The 23,496-nt window shown below is 65.8% G+C and overlaps 4 protein-coding genes across 4 annotated transcripts; 2 read left to right on the forward strand and 2 right to left on the reverse strand.

Moving 5' to 3' along the window:
- Positions 1-527: 527 nt before the first annotated feature.
- On the forward strand, positions 528-4,271 carry SUV39H1 (SUV39H1 histone lysine methyltransferase; the record flags this gene model as incomplete). The annotated part of the gene is made up of 5 exons (XM_080364535.1): positions 528-1,076; positions 1,478-2,134; positions 2,570-2,716; positions 3,013-3,142; positions 4,132-4,271. The coding sequence occupies exons 1-5, from the start codon at positions 708-710 to the stop codon at positions 4,269-4,271; spliced, it is 1,443 nt and encodes a 480-aa protein (XP_080220661.1). The 5' UTR covers positions 528-707.
- Positions 4,190-8,390, reverse strand: WDR13 (WD repeat domain 13). The gene is made up of 9 exons (XM_080364534.1): positions 8,102-8,390; positions 7,301-7,544; positions 6,722-6,816; positions 6,526-6,653; positions 6,148-6,455; positions 5,695-5,875; positions 5,487-5,628; positions 5,286-5,416; positions 4,190-4,515 (listed from the first exon to the last, which is right to left on the reverse strand). Exons 1-9 carry the CDS (start codon positions 8,140-8,142, stop codon positions 4,331-4,333), a joined length of 1,455 nt encoding a protein of 484 aa, XP_080220660.1. The 5' UTR covers positions 8,143-8,390; the 3' UTR covers positions 4,190-4,330.
- A 103-nt stretch (positions 8,391-8,493) lies between these two features.
- TAFAZZIN (tafazzin, phospholipid-lysophospholipid transacylase) lies at positions 8,494-10,967 on the forward strand. Its single transcript, XM_080364533.1, has 10 exons — positions 8,494-8,902; positions 8,973-9,101; positions 9,235-9,280; positions 9,359-9,444; positions 9,579-9,659; positions 9,885-9,926; positions 10,017-10,079; positions 10,165-10,217; positions 10,458-10,535; positions 10,628-10,967. The coding sequence occupies exons 1-10, from the start codon at positions 8,794-8,796 to the stop codon at positions 10,715-10,717; spliced, it is 777 nt and encodes a 258-aa protein (XP_080220659.1). The 5' UTR covers positions 8,494-8,793; the 3' UTR covers positions 10,718-10,967.
- Positions 10,968-10,975: 8 nt separating this feature from the next.
- Positions 10,976-13,922, reverse strand: LOC308052452 (B-cell receptor-associated protein 31-like). The gene is made up of 7 exons (XM_080364532.1): positions 13,128-13,922; positions 12,898-12,998; positions 12,121-12,262; positions 11,903-12,038; positions 11,712-11,820; positions 11,538-11,638; positions 10,976-11,359 (listed from the first exon to the last, which is right to left on the reverse strand). Exons 1-7 carry the CDS (start codon positions 13,859-13,861, stop codon positions 11,321-11,323), a joined length of 1,362 nt encoding a protein of 453 aa, XP_080220658.1. The 5' UTR covers positions 13,862-13,922; the 3' UTR covers positions 10,976-11,320.
- Between the last annotated feature and the right edge of the window lie 9,574 nt (positions 13,923-23,496).

Here is a 23,496-nt window from a genome sequence, read left to right on the forward strand (position 1 = left end):
CGTGGGGGGAATATATCCCATGATCCTTTGTGTATTGGGGGATAAATCCCATAATTCGCTGGGGCTACCACGTGTGGGGGAATATATCCCATGATCCTTTGTGTATTGGGGGATAGATCCCATAATTCGCTGGGGCTACCACGTGGGGGGGAATATATCCCATGATCCTTTGTGTTTTGGGGGATAGATCCCATAATTCTCTGGGGCTACCACGTGAGGGGGAATATATCCCATGATCCTTTGTGTATTGCGGGATAGATCCCATAATTCACTGGGGCTACCACGTGGGGGGGGAATATATCCCATGATCCTTTGTGTATTGGGGGATAGATCCCATAATTCACTGGGGCTACCACGTGGGAGGAATATATCCCATGATCCTTTGTGTATTGGGGGATAAATCCCATAATTCGCTGGGGCTACCACGTGTGGGGGAATATATCCCATGATCCTTTGTGTATTGGGGGATAGATCCCATAATTCACTGGGGCTATCACGTGGGGGAAATATATCCCATGATCCTTTGCTGTAGGGGAATATATCCCACAATCCCCTGAGGGCGGTGCGTGGGGGGGGGGTGCACGGTATGCAAATGAGGCGCCTCCGCCGCCAATGGGAACCGGGCGGGGGCGGAAGTGGCGAAAAAAAAAAAAAGGGGAAAAGGAAAAAGGAAAAAAAAAAAAAAAAAAAGGAGGCAGCGGCCGAAAATGGCGGAAAATTTAAAAGGTGCGCGCGGCCGGGCGCGCGGGGCGGCGGTTCAACGGCTGCGGGGCGCCGCGCGGCGCTTCCCGCCCTTTTTCTCTGAGGGGGCGCGCGCGGGGCGGCCGTTGGCGGTGGCGGCGCGAGGCGGGTCGGGGGGGGGCGGCCCGCGCGGGGGGTCCCGGGGGGTCCCGCGCGTGCCCCCGCGCCCGGTGACGGCCCCGCCCGCAGGCTGCTCCGTGTGCTGCCTCTCGTCCTGGTGGCGGCTGCAGCAGCTCTGCCGGCTGGAGCGCCTGCGCTGCCGCGCGCTCGGCGTCACGCGCCGCAACCTCGGCGACTTCGAGGTGGAGTTCCTGTGCGACTACAAGCGCGTGCGGGTGAGTGCGGGGGGGCCGCCCGCGCCCCTCCCCCCGAACCGCGACCCCAACAGGGCCCCCGGTGTCCCCTGAACGTGCCCCGGGCGGTCCCCGGGCTCCCCCGACACCCCCCGGGGGTCTCCGGACCCGCGAGTCCCTTCGCGGCCCCGGGACACCGGGGTCCCGGTCACCCTGAGTGTCCGCGGGAGGCGCGGGGACACCCCCGGGAGCCACCCCCGAACCCAGACACGGGGCGGCCGCCTGAACGTCCCCTGTGCCCCCCGACTCCCCCCGGAGCCCGGACAGCCCTGCCCGGACCCTCTGTCCCCGGCTCCCCCAGACACCGGGGTCCCCGTCAGCCCGAAGGCCCCTGGCAGGTCCCGGTCCCCCCTGACGCCCCCCGGCCCCGTTTCCCCCCCCAGGACGAGGACTTCTACCTGGTGAAGTGGCGCGGGTACCCCCGGGCCGCCAGCACCTGGGAGCCGCGGCGGAACCTGCGGTGCCGGGGGCTCCTGCGGCAGCTGCACCAGGACCTGGCGCGGGCGCCGGGGGGGCCGGCGCGGCCCGGCCCCAGGGGGCTGCCCCCCCGTGCCGCCGCCTTCCTGGTGCAGAAGGCCGAGCAGCGGCGGGCGCTGCGGCGCTGGGAGCGGCTGCTCAACAGCACCCGCGGGCACCGCGGCCGCATCGTGGTGGAGAACGAGGTGGACCTGCACGGGCCGCCCCGCGACTTCGTCTACATCAACGAGTACAAGGTGGGCGCCGGCGTGTCGCTGACGCCCGTGGCCGTGGGCTGCGAGTGCCGCGACTGCCTGGCCGAGGCGGTGGGCGGCTGCTGCCCCGGCGCCTCCTGCAACAGGTTCGCGTACAACGCGGCGGGGCAGGTGCGGATCCGCGCCGGGCTGCCCATCTACGAGTGCAACTCGCGCTGCCGCTGCGGCGCCGACTGCCCCAACCGCGTGGTGCAGCGCGGCATCTGCTACGACCTCTGCATCTTCCGCACCGGCGACGGCCGCGGCTGGGGCGTGCGCACGCTGCAGCGCATCCGCAAGAACAGCTTCGTCATGGAGTACGTGGGGGAGGTGAGCGCCGCGGGCGGGGCGCGGGCGGGGCCGCGGGCAGGGTGGGGCGCGGGCGGGACAGGGTGGGGCACGGGCAGGGTGGGGCCACGGGCAGGGTGGGGCACGCGCGGGGCAGGGTGAGGCACGGGCGGGGTGGGGCATGGGCAGGGTGGGGCACGGGCGGGGTGGGGCACGGGCGGGGTGGGGCACGGCCAGGGTGGGGCACGGGCGGGGTGGGGCACGGCCAGGGTGGGGCCACGGGCAGGGTGGGGCCACGGGCAGGGTGGGGCACGGGCGGGGCCGCGGGCGGGGCCGCGGGCGGGGTGGGGCACAGGTGGGGCAGGGTGGGGCGCAGGCAGGGTGGGGCGCGGGCGGGGCAAGGTGGGGCGCGGGCGGGGCAGGGTGGGGCACGGGCGGGGCGGGGCGGGGCAGGCGTGACCCCGCCCTGCCCGGCAGATCATCACGTCGGAGGAGGCGGAGCGGCGCGGGCAGGTGTACGACCGGCAAGGGGCCACGTACTTGTTCGACCTGGACTACGTGGAGGACGTGTACACCGTGGACGCCGCGCACTACGGCAACATCTCGCACTTCGTCAACCACAGCGTGAGCAGCCCGGCCGGGGGCGGGGCCTGCGGTGGCTCCGCCCACGTTGGGGGATAGGGAGGGGGAGGGGCTTGTGGGAGCTCCACCCACTGGAGGGAACAGCCCCTTTCTTGGGTACAAGTGGGAGGGGCCTCGCCAAAGGGGAGGGGCTTCCAGCAGCGCTGGGGAACATGCCCTCTACCCACGGTGGGAGGGGGCGGAGCTTGCTGCAGCACCGCCCAATGTGTGAGCTCCCGCTCCCACCCAAGGGGCGTGGCTTTCCCCGGCCCCGCCCCTGAGCCCCGCCCGGGCCGCAGTGCGACCCCAACCTGCAGGTTTACAACGTGTTCATCGAGAACCTGGACCAGCGGCTGCCGCGCATCGCGCTGTTCGCCACGCGGCCCATCCGCGCCGGGGAGGAGCTCACCTTCGACTACAACATGCACGGTACGCGCGCCCCGCCGGACAGCGCGGATCGGGCTGTGCCGCTGATCTGTGTTGGGGGGATCGGGCTGTGCCGCTGATCTGTGTTGGGGGGATCGGGCTGTGCCGCTGATCTGTGTTGGGGGGACTGGGCTGTGCCACTGATCTGTGTTGGGGGGATCGGGCTGTGCCGCTGATCTGTGTTGGGGGGACTGGGCTGTACCGCTGATCTGTGTTGGGGGGACTGGGCTGTGCCGCTGATCTGTGTTGGGGGGACTGGGCTGTGCCACTGATCTGTGTTGGGGGGACTGGGCTGTGCCACTGATCTGTGTTGGGGGGATCGGGCTGTGCCACTGATCTGTGTTGGGGGGACTGGGCTGTGCCACTGATCTGTGTTGGGGGGATCGGGCTGTGCCACTGATCTGTGTTGGGGGGACTGGGCTGTGCCACTGATCTGTGTTGGGGGGATTGGGCTGTACCGCTGATCTGTGTTGGGGGGACTGGGCTGTGCCACTGATCTGTGTTGGGGGGACTGGGCTGTGCCACTGATCTGTGTTGGGGGGACTGGGCTGTGCCGCTGATCTGTGTTGGGGGGACTGGGCTGTGCCGCTGATCTGTGTTGGGGGGATCAGGCTGTACCGCTGATCTGTGTTGGGGGGACTGGGCTGTACCGCTGATCTGTGTTGGGGGGACTGGGCTGTGCCGCTGATCTGTGTTGGGGGGACTGGGCTGTACCGCTGATCTGTGTTGGGGGGACTGGGCTGTACCGCTGCTGTGATTTACTGGGTTGGGGGGGTTCAGGCTACCCTTGCTGTGGTTTCTGGGGGGGTTCAGGCTGTACCACTGCTGTGGTTTTGGAGGGGGTCAGGCTGTACCACTGTTGTGTGGTAAAGAACGACCAGGCTGTACCACTACTATGGTTTATTGAAGAATTCAGACTGTACCACTGCTACAGTTTATGGGAGGGTCAGGCTGTACCATTCCCCCCCCCTCACCCCTGTTTCTGTCCCCAGTGGACCCGGTGGACGCCGAGAGCACCCGCATGGACTCCAACTTTGGGCTGGCGGGGGGGGCCCTGGGGGGCTCCCCCCGTGCCCGCGGCCGCATCGAGTGCAAGTGCGGGGCGGCCGCCTGCCGCAAGTACCTGTTCTGAGCCACAAACACGCTTGTTACCGCAGCCGGTGTGTGCGTGGGGAAGGGGCCGCGGGGGGGTCACGTGTGCTGGCGGCGCCACACGATGACGGTGCCGGCGGCGTCGCTGGAGGCCAGCAGGCTCTCGTCGCAGTTGAAGGCCACGGCCAGCACGGCGCCGCCGTGGCCCTGCAGCGTGTTCACCGTGGCCCGCGCCGCGCGCCCCACGTCGAAGAAGTGCACGCAGGCGTCCTCGCTGCCGGTCACTGCAGGGACAGGGACAGGGACGGGATCGACCCCCCGTGCACCCACCAAACCCCTGGTGTCCCCCAGCTCCCGCAGGGACCCACACACGTGTCCTGTGTCCCCCGTGTCCCTCGTGTCCCCCGTGTCCCTCGTGTCCCCACGCAGGCTCCCTGTGCCCCCTGATGTCCCCTGTATACCCATGCAGGCACTGCATGCTCCCCATGTCCTTAATGTCCCTGCATAGGCGCTCTGTGTCCCTCTGTGCCCCCCCATGTCCCCATGTCCCCACGCAGGCTCCCTGTGCCCCCATGTCCCCAGTGTCCCCACGTACCCACACAGGCTCCCTGTGCCCCCACGTCCCCAGTGTCCCCATGTCCCCATGCAGACTCCCTGTGCCCCCACGTCCCCAGCGTCCCCACGCAGGCTCCCTGTGCCCCCACGTCCCCAGTGTCCCCACGTCCCCACGCAGGCTCCCTGTGCCCCCACGTCCCCACGCAGGCTCCCTGTGCCCCCCGCGTCCCCACGTACCCACGCAGGCTCCCTGTGCCCCCACGCCCCCAGCGTCCCCACGTACCCACGCAGGCTCCCTGTGCCCCCACGCCCCCAGCGTCCCCACGTACCCACACAGGCTCTCTGTGCCCCCCATGTCCCCAGTGTCCCCACGCAGGCTCCCTGTGCCCCCCATGTCCCCAGTGTCCCCACGTCCCCATGCAGGCTCCCTGTGCCCCCACGTCCCCAGGTCCCCACGCAGGCTCCCTGTGCCCCCCATGTCCCCAGTGTCCCCACATACCCACGCAGGCTCCCTGCCGGAAGGACATGAGGGGACAGAAGCAGCTCCGCACCGGCTGCTCGCGGTGCCGCGTGGGGAAGCTGCGCCGCAGCCGCAGTCCCGGCGCCCCTGAGCCCTCCTCCTCCACCACCCTGGGGACAGGGACGCCGTCAGCCCTGGCCCCCCGAGCCCCTGGGCCCCCCGAGCGCCCACTCCCCGCACCTGAAGAGCAGCAGGCGGTCGGGACAGGCGTTCACCAGCAGCGAGGGGTCGGGCGCCTCCCGGCTGGCCCAGGCGCGGGCCGACAGGGACGTGATGGAGCCACCAGCCTGGACCAGCACCCGCGAGGCCTTGGTCAGCCGGCCTGGGGGGAAACGGGGGCTTAGCGGCACGCAGCCCCCCAGAGTCCCCCCGCCAGAGCCCCCCGTACCGGTGCCGGGGTCGCAGAGGAACGAGGACACGGAGCCGCAGTCATCGCCGGCCCAGAGCACGCGGCCGGGGGCGTCGAAGCAAAGCGCCAGCACCCGGCCGGGGAGCCGCCCGGCCCCGCCGCGCGCCGCCTTCCCCGTGGAGATGTTCACCACGCGCACCATGTGCCGGGCGCTGCCCACCTGGGGACGGGGCGCAGCTGGGACACGGCACGGGGGGCACAGGGGACATTCAGGGGGCCTAGAGGCAACCAGGCGGTCCCGGGGGGATTCAGGAGGACTCTGGGGGCAATCAGTCCCAGGGCGATTCTGAGGGATTCAGGGGTGTCCTACAAGCAGTGGGGTCGCAGGGATTTCTGGGGCCATCAGAAGGTCGCAGAAGGATTCAGGGGTCCCGGGGGCAATCAGGGGTGTCGCGGGGGCTGCGGGCAGCTCCGCGGGGTCCCGGCACTGACCACGGTGAGGTTGTTGTTGAGCGGCTGGAAGGCGCAGCACAGCAGCGCGGCGCCGTCGGGGTCGCAGACGCGGCGGATGCAGCGCCCGTCGGCCGGCGCCCAGAGCCGCAGGGTCCCGTCCAGCGACGCCGACACCAGCACGTCGTTGGACAGCGACCAGGCGAAGTCGGCGACGCCGCCCGCGTGCCCGCGCAGCACCTGCAGCACGGCCGGCGGCCCCGGCGCCAGCCGGCACACCGAGATGGTGCCGTCCAGCGAGCAGCACGCCAGCAAGTGCCGCTCGTCGTGCGCAAACTGCACCTTGGGGACTGCCGGGGGGGGTCAGCGGGGGACACCGGCCCCCCCGGCCCCCCCCAAACCCCCCCGGGACCCCCGTACCGGCGTTGTCCATGTGCTGGTCGAAGACGTGGAACACGCCGGTGAACGCGTAGTTCTCGCTCAGCGTCGTGTCCCCGGCCATGGCCCGACTGGCCTCGGCCAGCGGCGTGGGCACCACCCCGGGTGGGCTGCGGGGCAGGGGGTCAGCATGGCGACCCCAGCGCCCTGAGCCCCCCGGAGCCCCCCCAGTGCTCACCGCTCATCAGGGCCCCCGCGGCCCCCCCCAGCGTGGGAGCCGCGGCTCAGGGAGCGCCGGTGTCCACGGGCCCCCCGCGGGTCCTCCTCGAAGTCCTGGGCGGGGAACACGGCTGTGGGGGGAGCGGCCAGGACCCCCAACACCCCAAAACAGGGGCTGAGACCCCACAGCCCCCCAGACACGTGCTGCACCCCCAGAAAGGTTGCTGTGGCTGTGCACCCCCCCGGGAAGGGCTCACGCTCCCCCCGTGGGTCTGTCTCCCCCACACGAGGGATGTGCAGCCCCCAAGCAGGACTCAGCCCCCCAGCAGGACTGAGACCCCCCAGCAGCTCTGCCCCCCAGCAGGACTCAGCCCCCCAGCAGGACTCAGACCCCCCAGCAGCTCTGTCCCCCAGCAGCTCTGCCCCCCAGCAGGACCCAGACCCCCCAGCAGGACCCAGACCCCCCAGCAGGACTCAGCCCCCCAGCAGGACTCAGCCCCCCAGCAGCTCAGCCCCCAGCAGCTCAGCCCCCCAGCAGGACTCAGCCCCCTAGCAGCTCAGCCTCCCAGCAGCTCAGCCCCCCGCAGGTGTCCCGCACCTCCATGCGGTCCAGCGTGGTGCGGCTGGCGCGCAGGGCGCTGCTGCTGTGCGCTCGCCCGCTGCTCTGCTCCGACAGGGCCCCGTAGCGCTGGGCCAGCAGCCGCCCGCGCACCCGCAGGTACCAGCGCCGCGTGTCCCCCGTGGCCGGCGCCGCCTGCGCCTGCTCCCGCAGCAGCTGGCTGCGCCGCCGCACGTACTGCGTGCGGAACTGCGGCCAGCGCGGCGTGCGGTACGCGGCGTACCTGCGCACAGGGGCGGTCACCGGGGGCACGGGGGGGCACGGGGGGACACGGGGGGGGACACGGGGGGGGACACGGGGGGGTCACTAGGAGGACACGAGGGGGTCACGGGGGGGACACGGGGGGGACACGGGGGGGACACGGGGAGGGGGACACGGAGGGGTCACGGGGGGGGTAACGGGGGGGACACGGGGGGGACATGGGGGCGTCACGGGGGGGGACACGGGGGGGGACACGGGGGTCTCGGGGGGGACACAGGGGGGACACGGGGGGGTCACGGGGGTCTCGGGGAGGGAGGAGATGGGGACACTGCGGGGGGGGGCACACGCACCTGTGTGCTGCGGGGCGGGGCCACGGTCGCCCCCCCCCCCCCCCGCAAACAGACCCAGGGATCGGGGTGTTTCCCCCCCAGAGGGAATTGGGTTCGTGGTGACCCCCCCCAAAGGTCCCTGGGGATCGCGGCGTCCCCCGCCCCCGCTCGAACGCGCCGGTGTCCCCCCGATGGGCCGCGGTCGCCTCCCCCCGAACGAGACCCGGGCCTGGGTGTCCCCCCGGCTCACCGGGCGTCCACGGCGAGCACCTGCTGCCACACGGCGGCCATGGCGGCGGCGGCCGCGCCGGGGGGGCCTGCGGGGGAGCGCGGGGAGGCCGGGGAAGCGCGGCCGCTGTCAGCCGGGCCGGGCGGGGCCGGGGGCGCTGCCTGCCCGCCCCGCTCCACCTCCGCGCCCCGCGGGCCGGGCGGGGCCGGGCGGGACCGGGCGGGACCGGCCCCTCCGCGATGGCGGCGCCGCCGCCCCCGGACAAGATGGCGCCGGGTGTCGCCCTGGCGACGGCGAGCGGCGGTGGGCGGGGCCCCGCCGGCCGGCGATTGGCGACGTTCGCGAAGGGGGCGGGGCGTGCGCGCTTATCTATGGTGCAGGCGGCTTCCTAGTCTTCCTTCGTTCCCGGTCGCTCTGCTGGGCGGCGCTCGCCTGCTCTCGGTCCTCCCGCCCGCCGCGTTTGCGACATCGAGTGGGCGGGGGGGGAAAGTAGGAGGGCGTCTCGCTTGACGGCGGCGTGACCTTTGCGACGCGCGGTTTACGGTAGCGCCGCTGTTGGGCCGGGGGCTGCGGTGACCCCCGCGTCCCCGCGCCCCCGCAGCTGCTCCCGGTGACCCCCGCGTCCCCGCGGCTGCTCCCGGTGACCCTGCAGCTGCTCCCGGTGACCCCGCGTCCCCGCGCCCCCGCAGCTGCGCCGGGCCCGCCATGGCGCGATGCCGCTGGCCGTGAGGTGGCCGTTCCCCGCGGGGCCGCCGCTGCGCTGGGTCCTGGCGAGCGGGCTGGTCACGGGCCTGGTTGGCACCTACAGCTGCCTGTGGACCCGTGAGTGACCGGGGGGGGGGGGGGGGCGGGGGTCTCTCCCCCCTTCGCTGACCCCCCCCCCCGCCCCCAGGGTGGCTGAACCGGCTGCGCGTGCACAACGCGGAGGTCCTGCACGAGCTGGTGGAGCGGCGGGCGCCGCGCACGCCCCTGCTCACCCTGGCCAACCACCAGTCCTGCATGGACGACCCGCACCTCTGGGGTACGGGGCGCCGGGGGGCCCGGGGCGCTGGGCGCGATTTGGGGGTGTCTGGGGTGCTGGAGGGTCTGGGGGTCCCGGGGGGTCGCCTCTGGGTGCTCCTGTAGCCCCCTCAACTCTTTCTCGCCCCCCCCAGGTTCTCTGAAGCTGCGGCACATCTGGAGCCCCCACAAGATGCGCTGGTGAGGGGGGGTTGGGCGGGGGGGCCCGGGGGAGCCGCCGCCCCCCCCTCCCCCCGCTGACCCTCCCCGGCCCCCCAGGACCCCCACGGCCGCCGACATCTGCTTCACGCGGGAGCTGCACTCACGGTTCTTCAGCCTCGGGCGCTGCGTCCCCGTCTGCCGCGGTGGGGCTGGGGCGCTGGGGGGGCTGGGGGGACTGAGGGGTCTGGGGGGCTGGGGGGACTGGGGGGGCTGGGGGGTCTGGCCTAGCTTGTCTGGGGGTCCCCAGGCCGGGCTGGAGCGGAGCTGGTGTGTGCAGGGGACGGCGTGTACCAGCGCGGGATGGACTTCGTGCTGGAGCGGCTCAACCAGGGGGAGTGGGTGCACGTCTTTCCCGAGGGTACGGGGGGAACTGGGGACACTGCGGGGGACACTGGGGGCTGGTGGGGTGTATGGGGAGTGGGGGGGACTGGGAACGGGGCTTGTAGGGTCTACGGGGGCTGGGAATGGGGCTTGTGGGGTCTACGGGGACTGGGAGGGACTGGGATGGGGGGCTGCTCAGGAGTGACTGGGAGCACTAGGGGGCTCCTGTGCCCCCCCCCGCCACAGCCCCGTGTCCCAACAGGCAAAGTGAACATGGGGCAGGAGTTCGTGCGCTTCAAGTGGGGTGAGTCCCGAGTGCCCCCCGTGTCCCCCAAATCCCGCCCCCAAGGGTCTGCCCGGCTCCCCAGACCCTCACTTTGTGCCCCCTCTGCAGGCATCGGGCGGCTCCTGGCTGAGTGTCGCCTGGACCCCATTGTCCTGCCGCTGTGGCACGGGGGTGAGTGGGGATGGGTGCGGGGGGTGTGGGGCAGCGTCCCGCCATGGGGCAGGGCCCCCCATGTAGGTCCCTGCTCCCCCCACAGGCATGAGCGACGTGCTGCCAAACACCCGCCCCTACGTGCCCCGAGTGGGGCAGGTGAGTCCTGGGGGCTTTGGGGTGCTGGGGCGGCTGTGGAGCAGGGGTGGGGGCCATGAGCCACGCTGTGGGGCTGTGGGGGCTGTGGGGCAGGCTGGGGGGCACTGACACCATCCCCAGCACATCATGGTGGCTGTGGGGCTACGGGGGCCGTGGGGCAGGCTGTGGGGCAGGGTGGAGCGCTGTGGGGCAGGGTGGAGGGCTGTGGGGCAGGCCGTAGAGCACTGACACCGTCCCCAGCGCATCACGGTGGTTGTGGGGCGCCCGTTCAGCGTCCGGCCCCTCCTGGAGCGGCTCCGCGCCGAGGGCTCGTCCCCGGTGAGTACTTGGGGGACAGTGGCTGCGCCCCACGGCTCCGGGGGTCCCGTCCCCCCGCCCCACGGCTCCAGCCCCCGCTCGCTGTCCCCCAGGTGGAGATGCGGAAGGCTCTCACAGATTTCGTGCAGAGGGAATTCGAGGCGCTGCGGAACCAAGCCCGGGCTCTGCACCCCGCCCCATAGCGCGTGGGGGGGCTCTGCACCCCGCCCCATAGCGCGTGGGGGGGCTCTGCACCCCGCCCCATAGCGCGTGGGGGGGCTCTGCACCCCGCCCCATAGCGCGTGGGGCTCTGTGGCATGGACAGAGATGGGGGAGCGGGGGGGCTCCGCTCCATAGCGGGATGACCCCACACACAGACCCACGGACGGACTGACAGACAGACAAACCTCCCCATAGTGCTACACCCCCCCCCTCAACACGGTGCCAATAAATGGGGCGGAGCCTCAGCTGTCTTGGGGGGGGGCTGCGTTTATTGAAACAGAAGATGGAGGAACAGGGAGTCTCAGCCCCCCAGAAAAGGGGCTCAGCACCCCCCACCCCCAGAGCTGGGGGGTCCCCCAACTTCGGGGCATGGGGGGTGGCTGGGGGGGGTCCCCAAAACCACCCTGTACCGAATCCTGCCCCCTGCTCCGAGGCTGGGGGTGCAGGGGTGTGGCCTGGTCCGCTGGGCGTGGCTTGTCCGGGGGGTGTGGCCTGGTCAACTGGGCGTGGCTTGTCCGGGGGGCGGGGCCTGGTCCGCAGGGTGTGCCTTGTCCGGGGGCGGGGGGGGGACAGGGCGTGGTCCCTCACTCCTCTTTCTTGTCCCGGGGGCCTTCGTGCGCTGCCTGGGGGGGGGGGGGGGGGGGGTTGGGGGGGGTTTAGGGGGGTCAGACCCCCCTGTACCTGCAGCCAGGCTGCTTGGGGCTGTTCGGGGGTCCCGTCCTGCACTCGCAGGCGTGCGCACCGTTGGGGTCGGGGGGTGTCCGGGCAGGTTTTTGGAGTCCGGGGGCGCTCCGCGCTCACCTGCAGGCGCGCGTGCTGCTCCAGCAGCCGGTCGTACTCGCGCGTCAGCCCCTCCGCCTGGCGCCGCATGGCCTGCACCTCGTTCTCCGCCTTCTCCAGAGCTGCAGGGGGACACGGGGGGTTCACGGACACCCCAAAACCGCCCCACACCCCCCGCCTCCCCACCCCCCGTACTGCGCTTGCTGGCCGCCAGCTCCTCCTTCAGCTTCTCCACTTTCGCCTTGAGCGACTCGTTCTCCTCGGGGGACGGCGCTGCGTTGTCACCCCCCCCGTCCTGCAGCTGCTGCGGGGGACATGGGGACACACACACACATCAGCGTCCCCAACCGCCCCCCGCCCCCCGGCGCCGCGTCCCCCCGCGGTACCTTCCTGAGCGCGTCGTTGTCCTCCATGTAGCGCTTGGCGGCGCGGCTGGCGCCCTCGGCCTGCTTGCGAAAGGCCTCGCTGGCGGCGCCCAGCACGGCCTGCTGCGAGATCAGCGTCACCAGCCGGCGCAGGAGGCTGCGGGACGGGGGGGTCAGCGCGACAGGGGGGTCAGCGCAACGGGGGCGCTCCCAGGGCCCCCCCGGCCCCCCCGGCTCACAAGGACAGCAGCAGCGAGAACCCGGCCACGTAGAGGTTGCGCTGGGCACGGAACAGCTTCATGTGGAAGTGCTCGATGGTGCCGGGGGTCTGCAGCGCCGAGCGCTCCGCGGAGCCGTAGCGCTGCGTCTCGCGGAACGCGTCTGGGGGACACGGTTCAACGGAGGGCGGTTAAACCGGGGGGGACATGGTTAAACCAGGGGTTAAACCGGGGCTGTGCCGGGGTGGCCCTTGGAACGCGTCGGGGGGTTGCGGTTAAACCAGGGGTTAAACTGGGGCTGTGCCGGGGTGTCCCTTGGAACGCGGCTGGGGGGGGTGCGGTTAAACCAGGGGTTAAATGGGACCCATACTGGCGTCTCATGGAATGCGGCTGGTGGGGACAGTTAAACTGGGGGGACAAGGTTAAACCAGGGGTTAAACTAGGGCTGTGCTGGGGTGTCTCATGGAACGTGACTGGGGGGGACAGTTAAACTGGGGGGACATGGTTAAACCAGGGGTTAAACTGGGGCTGTGCCGGGGTGTCCCTTGGAACGCGGCTGGGGGGGTGCGGTTAAACCAGGGGTTAAGCTGGGCCCATACCGGGGTGTCCCTTGGAACGTGGCTGGGGGGGGGGGGCAGTTAAACTGGGGGGGTGCGGTTAAACCAGGGGTTAAGCTGGACCTATGCCAGCGTGTCGGGGGGGGGGGGGTTAAACTGTGGGAACACAATTGAAACGGGGGTTAAACCGGCGGCGGGGGCGGCGGGACGCACGGCTGAACGGCCCCCCCGCCGCACGCACCGAGCAGCAGCAGCACCAGCACGGCGATGAGCACGATGAACGCGGTGTTCCCGTACGACACGGCCAGGCCCACCAGCCGCGAGCGGAAGATCCGCTGCCACCTGCGGGGACGGAGGTTGGGGGCGCCGGGGCAGCGCCGGGGCAGCGCCGGGGCAGCGCCGGGGCAGCGCCGGGGCAGCGCCGGGGCAGCGCCGGGGCAGCGCCGGGGCCCGCGGCCGCGCCGCGCTCACCTGGCCGCCGACACGAAGGGCACGCAGAGCAGCAGCACCAGGAAAACCTCCGCGTACAGGAACGTGGCGACCGCCGTCCACTGCAGGCTCATGGCGGCTGCGGGACCGGGGGGCGCTGGGAACGCGGGGCGCTGGGAACGCGGGGTGCCGGGACCGGGGGGCGCGGGGACCGGGGGGCGCTGGGAACGCGGGGCGCCGGGACCGGGGGGCGCTGGGAACGCGGGGCGCTGGGACCGGGGGGCGCTGGGAACGCGGGGCGCCGGGACCGGGGGGCGCTGGGACCGCGGGGCGCTGGGACCGGGGGGCGCTGGGAACGCGGGGCGCTGGGACCGGGGGGCGCTGGGACCGCGGGGCGCTGGGACCGGGGAGCGCGGGGACCGGGGGGCGCTGGGAACGCTGGCGCTGGGACCGGGGAGCGCGGGGACCGGGGGGCGCTGGGACCGGGGGGCGCTGGGAACGCTGGCGCTGGGACCGGGGAGCGCGGGGACCGGGGGGCGCTGGGACCGGGGGGCGCTTGGAACGCTGGCGCTGGGACCGGGGAGCGCGGGGACCGGGGGGCGCCGGGAACGCTGGCCCTGGGACCGGGGGGCGCTGGGAACGCTGGCGCTGGGACCGCGGGGCCGCCCGAGCCCCGCGCCGAGCGCCCGGCCCTGCTCACGTTCTGGCAGCGGCGGCGCCGACCGGAAGCAGGCCGGGCCCCGGGCGGAAGCCCCGCCCACGCGGGAGCGGGGCATGCCGGGACCCCGCGGGGGCGGTCCGTGCTCCGGGGCGGCTCCGGCAGCGCGCGCCGTCCGCTCCCCGCGGCCCCTGCGGGTCGGGACGGGCCGGGCAGCAGCCGCTTCCGGGGGGGGCGGGGCGGAGCGGCGGCCAGCGCGGGACAGCACGATAGAGCATGACAGCGCATGACAGAGACTGATAGAGACTGATAGAGCCCGATAGAGCATGACAGAGCCCGGCAGAGCATGACAGTGCCCGACAGTGCCCGATAGTGCCCGACAGTGCCCAATAGTGCCCGACAGTGCCCGATAGTGCCCGACAGTGCCCGACAGTGCCCAACAGAGCCCAACAGTGCCCGACAGTGCCCGACAGTGCCCAACAGAGCCCGACAGTGCCCAATAGTGCCTGACAGTGCCCGACAGAGCCCGACAGTGCCCGACAGTGCCCAATAGTGCCTGATAGTGCCCGACAGTGCCCAACAGTGCCCGATAGTGCCTGACAGTGCCCGATAGTGCCCGACAGTGCCCGATAGTGCCCGACAGTGCCCGACAGTGCCCGATAGTGCCCGACAGTGCCCGATAGTGCCCGACAGTGCCCGACAGTGCCCGATAGTGCCCGATAGTGCCCAACAGAGCCTGACAGTGCATGACAAGGCCTGACAGAGCCTGATAGAGCCAGACAAGGCCCAACACAGCCCAGCAGAGCTCGGCAGAGTTACCCGAGATCTGACAGGGCCCACCAAGGCTCGACAAAGCCCGACAGAGCCCGACAAGTACCGAAAGGGCTTGATGAGGCCCGACAGGCCCTGAAAGAGCCGACAGAGCCCAACAGAAAACAACAATGCCCGACAGAGCCCGACAAGTCCTGACAGAGCGTGATGGACCTGACAGGGCCTGACAGAGCTCAACAGCCCAAAAAGAGCCCGACACATGCAACAGAGTTCGGGTTAGGGTTAGGGTTAGGGTTAGGGTTAGGGTTAGGTTTATGGTTAGCGTTAGGGTTAGGATTCGGGTTGTTTTAGGGTTAGACTTAGCATTAAGATTAGGCCTTGGTTAGGGTTAGGTTGAGGTTTAGGGTTATGATTAAACTTACGTTTGGGTTAGGGTCAGGGTTATGGTCAGGGTCCGGGTTTGGTTAGGGTTAGGGTTAGGGTTAGGATGACAGTTAGGGTTAGGATTAGAGTTGGTTTAGCGTTAGACTTAGCGTTAGGGTTAGGCTTAGGTTACGGCTATGGTGAGGTTTAGGCTTATGGTTAAACATATGTTAGGGCTCTGGTCAGCGTTATGGTCAGGGTCAGGGTTAGGGTTCGGGTTAGGGTTACGTTTAAGGTTAGGGTTAGGGTTAGGGGTAGGATTCGAGTTGTTTTAGGGTTAGACTTAGCATTAGGATTAGGCCTAGGTTAGTGTTAGGTTGAGGTTTAGTGTTATGCTTAAACTTACGTTTGGGTTAGGGTCAGGGTTATGGTCAGGGTCCGGGTTTGGTTAGGGTTATGGTTAGGGTTAGGATTACAGTTAGGGTTAGGATTAGAGTTGGTTTAGCGTTAGACTTAGCGTTAGGGTTAGGCTTAGGTTACGGCTATGGTGAGGTTTAGGCTTATGGTTAAACATATGTTAGGGCTCTGGTCAGCGTTATGGTCAGGGTCAGGGTTAGGGTTCGGGTTAGGGTTACGTTTAAGGTTAGGGTTAGGGTTAGGGGTAGGATTCGAGTTGTTTTAGGGTTAGACTTAGCATTAGGATTAGGCCTAGGTTAGTGTTAGGTTGAGGTTTAGTGTTATGCTTAAACTTACGTTTGGGTTAGGGTCAGGGTTATGGTCAGGGTCCGGGTTTGGTTAGGGTTATGGTTAGGGCTAGGATTACAGTTAGGGTTAGGATTAGAGTTGGTTTAGCGTTAGACTTAGCGTTAGGGTTAGGCTTAGGTTACGGCTATGATGAGGTTTAGGCTTATGGTTAAACATATGTTAGGGTTCTGGTGAGCGTTACGGTCAGGGTCAGGTCAGGGTCAGGCTAGGGTTCGTGTTAGGGTTAGGGTTAGGGTTATGTTTAGGGTTATGTTTAGGGTTAGGGTTAGGGGTAGGATTCGAGTTGTTTTAGGGTTAGACTTAGGATTAGGCCTAGGTTAGGGTTAGGTTGAGGTTTAGGGTTATGGTTAAACTTACGTTTGGGTTATGGTTAGGGTTATGGTCAGGGTCTGGGTTGGGTTAGGGTTAGGGTTAGGATTACAGTTAGAGTTAGGATTAGAGTTGGTTTAGCATTAGATCTAGCGTTAGGGTTAGGCTTAGGTCATGGCTATGGTGAGGTTTAGGCTTATGGTTAAACATATGTTAGTGTTCTGGTCAGCATTATGGTCAGGGTCAGGTTAGGGTTAGGGGTAGAATTCAGGTTGTTTTAGGGTTAGACTTATCATTAGGATTAATGATAAATTAATCCTAATTTATTAATCCAACAGTGTCTGACAGAGCCCAACAGGAGTGCAGGTGCTGTCACTTCAAGTGAGATTCCAGGTGATTTGATCAGGGTGGTGGGCGGGGCCTGGGGTGATTGATCCCTCCCCTTTCCAGGGGATTGTGGGAAGGGGTGGGTGGGGCTCAGGGTATTTGAGCCCCAGTCCCCGGGTAGGGAGCTCATTCAGCTCCAGGACAGCTTGGGTGCTGGTTCTTTGCTGCTCCTTCAGCAGTCGGCAGCTTTTGGGCTGTTTCAGCTACGTGGGCAGACGTCTTAGCAGAAGTGGAGGTGTCTGTTTGAGGTAAGAGCTTTGGGCTCAGCAAAGGTTCAGTAGCAGCTGTAGTAGAAAGGTTGTTTGTCATTGTGTTTCACTGGCTGATTCAGTTCCAGGTGCTTCGCATTTTCCAGTAATTCCTGACCACGATGAAGATGGAGTGTTGTTTTTTGGTTTTTATTGCTGTATTAATAGCTATTAATATAATCTCCTCTCCTAGAAGAGTGTTTTGTTTCCAGGACCTTTGCATCATGCAGCGGCCCCCGGTAGATCATTCAAACGTACCTCCCGGAGCTCAGCCAAGACGAGCAATGACTCGTAGGCTACTACCGATAAATATTATTCGGGTGCCTAATTGTACACATGTCCTTGCTTTCCTTATTGTAGGTGATGATGGAGAAAGTGACAACTGCAGGAAGATCCCCGTTAGCCCATGTCGCGTTTTCCTCTGTTGAAGATGGATTTGATCCCTTGGCCCTCTGAAAGTTAAGTGGAGGCAGGAGGGCTGGGAAGGGGCTGGGAACTGCAGGGAGGGTTTAAAGTTCTCAGACAGAAAAGGGCAGTCCAGGAGCAGTCCCCTTTGGGCAGATAAACGGGGTCATGGAACTTTACAGAGCGATGCCAGCGTGCGCCGGGCAGGGCAGCTCCAGCCTGTGTCTGCGTTGTGGTGTAGCTCGGGCAGCCTGCCTTGCGCCTGTCAGACGATGCTGGGGTCTCGTTGTGCTCAAGGAGCACAACGTGTATCTTGGGTGCCATCCCGGGTTCTGGAACGCTGGTGCCAATTGGGTTCTGGATTCTTGTATCATCAGTGTGGGTGGTGTTTGCATTTTGGATGTTTCCGGTCAGTTGTGATTTATGGTGTCATTCTGGGCTGGAACAGCTGCTCTGCTCTCTACCCATCCAGTCTAAGGGACTGGCACTTCTTCCCAGCATCTTGAAGGTTTTAAGTCTTGCAGCAGCTTCTCTGTGCGTTTGCGCCGTCTCTGTGTGTGTGTGTGTGTGTGTGTGTGCGCCAGCGCCGCCGTCTCTGTGTGTGTGTGTGTGCGCCAGCGCCGCCGTCTCTGTGTGTGTGTGTGTGCGCCAGCGCCGCCGTCTCTGTGTGTGTGTGTGTGCGCCAGCGCCGCCGTCTCTGTGTGTGTGTGTGTGTGTGTGTGCGCCAGCGCCGCCGTCTCTGTGTGTGTGTGTGTGTGTGTGCGCCAGCGCCGCCGTCTCTGTGTGTGTGTGTGTGTGTGTGCGCCAGCGCCGCCGTCTCTGTGTGTGTGTGTGTGTGTGCGCCAGCGCCGCTGTCTCTGTGTGTGTGTGTGTGTGTGCGCCAGCGCCGCTGTCTCTGTGTGTGTGTGTGTGCGCCAGCGCCGCTGTCTCTGTGTGTGTGTGTGTGCGCCAGCGCCGCTGTCTCTGTGTGTGTGTGTGTGTGTGCGCCAGCGCCGCCGTCTCTGTGTGTGTGTGTGTGCGCCAGCGCCGCCGTCTCTGTGTGTGTGTGTGTGCGCCAGCGCCGCCGTCTCTGTGTGTGTGTGTGTGTGCGTGTGCGCCAGCGCCGCCGTCTCCGTGTGTGTGTGTGTGTGTGTGCGCCAGCGCCGCCGTCTCCGTGTGTGTGTGTGTGTGTGTGCGCCGGCGCCGCCGTCTCTGTGTGTGTGTGTGTGTGCGCCGGCGCCGCCGTCTCATAAGGGGCCGTGATGTTCGGCTCTTATTTTATTCTGGGGTTGCAGTAGAGGCTCCCCGCCTCACCGCTGCCTCCCCGCAGGTTCTTTTGGTCGATGCAGTCTCTGGTTTGCAGTCATTCTAGTTATAGAGCGTTTTTGGTGATGTTGCCATGGTGTCGTCTATAACGTTCTGTGGAGCGTCTGTCTGTGCACGTGCACATTTGGCTGGAGCTGCTCTACCCGGAGGTGTGGAGTCAGGGGCGGGTGGACGGAGCTCTAGGGGTGCACGGTTAATCTGTGGACATGTTAACCTGCGTAGGCAGAGGTTGTGCAGTCATCTGGGATGGAGTAGCCGTGGGCAGGGGAGCGGACTGTCCCTTCCCCAGTGTTTTTGGGGCTTAGACATTCTGGTGGGATTCCTGAATAGAAAGCAGAGCTGTGGGATGGTCAAGCTGTTGATGAGCTCCTGGGTGAGTTGTTGAATAACTTGATTTCAGATGCAGAGGGACAACTTAGCACGGAAGAGTGACGGAGGAGACGAGCTGTGCGCCATAAGCAGGTGGGTCGGTGCGTGGCGCCAGAGGGAAGCTGTGCCGTGTGGCTCTCGCTGAGCTCGGTCGTTTCTCTGTTTCCTAGGTGTTCCTGTAGACATTGAAGAGGAACCCAGCGATGCAGGAAGATCCCCGTTAGCGCATGTGGCGTTTTCCTCTGTTGAAGATGGATTCGGTCCCTTGGCCCTCTGAAAGCTAAGTGGAGGCACGGGGGCTGGCAAGGGGCTGGAATCGCAGGGACGGGGGTAAAGTTCTGGTAAAGGAAAGCGCCATCCAGGAACAGTCCCCTTTGGGCGGGTAAAGGGCCCCGAGAACCTTACAGTGCGACGCCAGCGTGTGCCGGGCAGGGCAGCTCCAGCCTGTGTCTGCGTTGTGGTGTAGTTCGGGAAGCCTGCCTTGCGCCTGTCAGACGATGCTGGGGTCTCGTTGTGCTTAAGGACCACGAAAGGCATCTCGGGTGCCGTCCCGGGATCTGGAACGCCGGTGCCGATTGGCGTAGCGCCAATTGGGTGCTGGTTTTCTTGTATCAGCAGCCGAAAGTGTGGATGGTGTTTGCATTTCGGATGTTTCCGGTCAGTTGTGATTTATGGTGTCGTTCTGGGCTGCATCATCAGCAGCTCTGCTCTCTACCCATCCAGTCTCAGGGACTGGCACTTCAAGATGCTGGGAAGAAGTTCTTAGTCTTGCAGCAGCCTCGTGTGTGTGCGCCAGCGCCGCCGTCTCCGTGTGTGTGTGGTTGCGCCAGCGCCGCCGTCTCCGTGTGTGTGTGGTTGCGCCAGCGCCGCCGTCTCCGTGTGTGTGTGGTTGCGCCAGCGCCGCCGTCTCCGTGTGTGTGTGGTTGCGCCAGCGCCGCCGTCTCCGTGTGTGTGTGGTTGCGCCAGCGCCGCCGTCTCATATGGGCCTGTGATGTTTGGCTCTTACTGTTTTCTGGGCTTGCAGGAGAGGCTCCTCGCCTCACTGCTGCCTCCCTGCAGGTTCTTTTGGTCGATGCAGTCTCTGGTTTGGAGTCGTTCTTGTTATAGAGCGTTTTTGGTGCTGTTGATCTGTTCTCTATGATGTTCTGAGGCGCGTCTGTCTGTGCACGTGCACATTTGGCTGGAGCTGCCCTGCCCGGAGGCGTGGAGTCAGGGGTGGGTGGACGGAGCTGTAGGGGTGCATGGTTAATCTGTGGACATGTTAACCTGCGTAGGCAGAGGTTGTGCAGTCATCTGGGATGGAGTAGCCGTGGGCAGGGGAGCGGACTGTCCCTTCCCCAGTGTTTTAGACTCCATGAGAGTGCTGAGAGACCTGGGGGCCCGGGGTGGGAGGTACACCTGGGGCCCCCCATGGGAAGTAGACCTGGATGCCCCCGGGGTTGGGGGTAGACCTGCCCTCCTCCCGTCCCCGCGCGACTCAGCCGCCCTGCTCCCTGCGTCCCCACTGCCCCTCCTGCCCCCGCCGCCATGCCCCTCCTGCCCGCTCCGTGCCACTCCCGCCCCCGCCGGCGCCCCGTGCCCCCGCCGGCGCCCCGTGCCCCCCGCCCCCGCCCGGCTCCCGTCCCCGCCGCCGCGCTCTTCCCGTCCCCGCCGCCGCGCTCTTCCCGTCCCCGCCGCCGCGCTCTTCCCGTCCCCGCCGCCGCGCTCTTCCCGTCCCCGCCGCCGCGCTCTTCCCGTCCCCGCCGCCGCGCTCTTCCCGTCCCCGCCGCCGCGCTCTTCCCGTCCCCGCCGCCGCGCTCTTCCCGTCCCCGCCGCCGCGCTCTTCCCGTCCCCGCCGCCGCGCTCTTCCCGTCCCCGCCGCCCCGCTCTTCCCGTCCCCGCCGCCCCGCTCTTCCCGTCCCCGCCGCCCCGCTCTTCCCGTCCCCGCCGCCCCGCTCTTCCCGTCCCCGCCGCCCCGCTCTTCCCGTCCCCGCCGCCCCGCTCTTCCCGTCCCCGCCGCCCCGCTCTTCCCGTCCCCGCCGCCCCGCTCTTCCCGTCCCCGCCGCCCCGCTCTTCCCGTCCCCGCCGCCCCGCTCTTCCCGTCCCCGCCGCCCCGCTCTTCCCGTCCCCGCCGCCCCGCTCTTCCCGTCCCCGCCGCCCCGCTCTTCCCGTCCCCGCCGCCCCGCTCTTCCCGTCCCCGCCGCCCCGCTCTTCCCGTCCCCGCCGCCCCGCTCTTCCCGTCCCCGCCGCCCCGCTCTTCCCGTCCCCGCCGCCCCGCTCTTCCCGTCCCCGCCGCCCCGCTCTTCCCGTCCCCGCCGCCCCGCTCTTCCCGTCCCCGCCGCCCCGCTCTTCCCGTCCCCGCCCTGCTCTCGTCCCGCACTCCTCTATGTTTTACTAATGCTGCTAATAAGTATAGAGAAAATCATACAAAATATACAAAACCAATCTTGAATGTCTCAGCAACTGCAGGGCAGGCACCCGAAGCCCTGGACTGGACTATGCAGCCAACCGGAGCTGGATTCAGTCTCTCACTAGGCCTCAGTTCGCAGGGACGACTAGCAAGGTCCTCTCCTAATGTCGCCATAAACAGAAGGGACCAAAAAGGGCCAAGAGGACAAGATCCTCGTGATCTCCAACTTTTGTATGAAGTATTCACATGAATGGGATGTTATATACAGTTGGTCAGTTTCTTGATCACCTGTTTCTTGTTGCCCCTCTTGCAAGATGTGAATCTGTCCCTATCAACAGGTAAGCATTCCATTGCCCCGAGAGCCCCCATTTACCTTCTTTGACCTACCTTTGTTGTCGTTCCCAGCCGATCCTGGTGTTTTCCATCCTCCGGGACTTACTTATTACTGTTGTGAGAGTCAGAGAGAAAACAAGGAGTCTCTGTGACTTACGACTGTCTTTGTTGATCTACGGTATTTTAGAGACGGATTGTTGCAGGATTTATTAGTTAGTGCTGTAACTTGTAACCAACAGTGAAAAGACACATGAACTGGTAGAATTGTATAAAAATGCACTTGTAGCAATAAATGGCATCTATTTCTTTCATCTTGTCTATGTCGTTTGTCCGTCTCAACCGCGACAGTTAACTAAACATATAATGGGTGCCTGCTAATGAACTAACTCTTTAAGGCTTAGCCACACAATAAATGCTTAGTTTAGAGCTTTATGTTGAGAAGAACAGAACCCCATTGAATGCCAAGATAAGAAGTTTTAGTGCACCAGCTGTAAACTTGAGGAGACAAGATAACGAAGATTTACAGCAAAAGGGGGCGCCAGTCTGGTTTCAATTGACTTGGCCGCTCGGGTCCCAGTCAATTCAACATAATGAGCCAAAGGTACAAAGTTCACTGTGATGAAGCTGAAGGAGCTTCATCCAAAGACCCCCAAAGACCCCTCCTCAAATTCATCAAGTAGCACTGCGCAGGCCAACAGGGGAGCGTCTATGGAAATGGTTCTCTGAGACTCATTTTAATGAGAATTGGGGTAGGTTATGGATATGTACAGGCGTTCCTGGGGTCATTATGAATATGTAACACCTTACTGTATTTAAGCACAGCTTTTATTGTTTAAAGGTGTGCGTGTTGGGCGGACACCGCGCGCGGACACCTGCGGACCCAGTGCTGCTTTGCTTGTGCTCTAATGAACACGTTTTTAAGGAATTGGATTAAAAGTTGTTTATCCATAGAAAAAGCGTAAGTTATTTATTTCGACAAACAGCAGTTTCCTTAATTAAAAATACCCCAACGTGTCCCGCAACCAAAATAACGCCAAAAATGCCACCGAAAAAAAACACAGGGAGTTTTTAATACATTTCCTTTAGCTTTCGTTCACTGCGTTTAGTGCAGCCAATGACCGTCAGGAGACGGCTGTGGATCTGGCTGTGGAAGGGTGCGTGAAGGAGAAGGAGATGTGCAGTTGGACGCTGGTTTTCTGGCATCAGCAGCCGAAAGCGTGGAGGGTTCTTGCATGTCGGCCGTTTCTGGTCAGTTGCGTTTTGTGGCGTTGTCCTGGGCTGTGCCGGCAGCTGTGCTCTCTACGCATCCAGTCTCAGGGACTGGAACTTCAAGATGCTGGGAAGAAGTTCGTAGGCGTTGCAGCAGCTTCTCGTCTGGTTGCGCCGCCTCTGCTCGGTTGTGGCGGTGCCGCCGTCTGGTCAGGAGCCGTGACGTTGGGCTCCTTTTTCACTTGGGGTTGTAGGAGAGGCTCCTCGCCTCACTGCTGCCTTCCCGTAGCTGATTTGGATGGATGCCTGTCTAGTCTCGGAGCGTCGTTTTCGTTGTGCGGCGTTTTTGGTGCCGTGGCCGTCGTGCGGTCTCTGACGTTGTGTGGAGCGTCGGTCTGCGCGGGTGCGCGTTTGGCTGGGAGCTGCTCTGCCCGGACGCGTGGAGTCAGGGGTGGGCAGACGGAGCTCTGGGAGCCCCCGGTTAATCTGCTGACGCGTTAAATTGCGTAGGCAGAGGTTGTGCGCTCGCCTGGGCCGGAGTAGCCGTGGGCAGGGGAGTGGAGGGTCCCTGCGCAGGCGTTTTAGAGGCTCCATGAGAGCTTGGCATGTCATTGCGCAATAGAAAGCAGACCTGTGGGATGGGCAAGCTGTTGATGAGCTGCTGGGTGACTTGCTGCATAACTCGATTTCAGATGCAGAGGAACGACTTGGCACGGAAGAGCAACGGAGGAGGCGAGCTGCGCCTCTGGTGCGTGGCACCAGAACCGTGTGGTTGTCGCTGAGCTCGGTCGTTTCTCTGTTTCCTAGGTGCGAAGTGAAGAGGAAAGCTGGGTATCGGCAGCGCAGCTCCTCGGGCAAGGTGAGCACGGAGCGCTGGGCTGAAGCGGCAGCTGGTTTCAG

The sequence above is a fragment of the Nesoenas mayeri genome (genome assembly GCF_963082525.1).
Source record: "Nesoenas mayeri genome assembly, contig: SCAFFOLD_134, whole genome shotgun sequence".
Taxonomy (NCBI): Eukaryota; Metazoa; Chordata; class Aves; order Columbiformes; family Columbidae; genus Nesoenas; species Nesoenas mayeri.

Coding starts and splice junctions, on each gene's coding strand:
- WDR13 (XM_080364534.1), bottom strand. CDS start 8,142: ATGGCCGCCGTGTGGCAGCAGGTGCTCGCCGTGGACGCCCG. Junction 6,654..6,721: donor CGCGGGGGCCCTGATGAGCG/GTGAGCACTGGG, acceptor CCTGCCCCGCAG/CCCACCCGGGGTGGTGCCCA. Junction 4,516..5,285: donor CCGGCAGGGAGCCTGCGTGG/GTATGTGGGGAC, acceptor CTGTCCCTGCAG/TGACCGGCAGCGAGGACGCC.
- TAFAZZIN (XM_080364533.1), top strand. CDS start 8,794: ATGCCGCTGGCCGTGAGGTGGCCGTTCCCCGCGGGGCCGCCGCTGCGC. Junction 9,927..10,016: donor GTTCGTGCGCTTCAAGTGGG/GTGAGTCCCGAG, acceptor CCCCCTCTGCAG/GCATCGGGCGGCTCCTGGCT. Junction 10,218..10,457: donor ACGTGCCCCGAGTGGGGCAG/GTGAGTCCTGGG, acceptor CACCGTCCCCAG/CGCATCACGGTGGTTGTGGG.
- LOC308052452 (XM_080364532.1), bottom strand. CDS start 13,861: ATGCCCCGCTCCCGCGTGGGCGGGGCTTCCGCCCGGGGCCCGGCCTGC. Junction 12,039..12,120: donor TTCTCGCTGCTGCTGTCCTT/GTGAGCCGGGGG, acceptor CCCGTCCCGCAG/CCTCCTGCGCCGGCTGGTGA. Junction 11,360..11,537: donor AGCAGCACGCGCGCCTGCAG/GTGAGCGCGGAG, acceptor CCCCCCCCCCAG/GCAGCGCACGAAGGCCCCCG.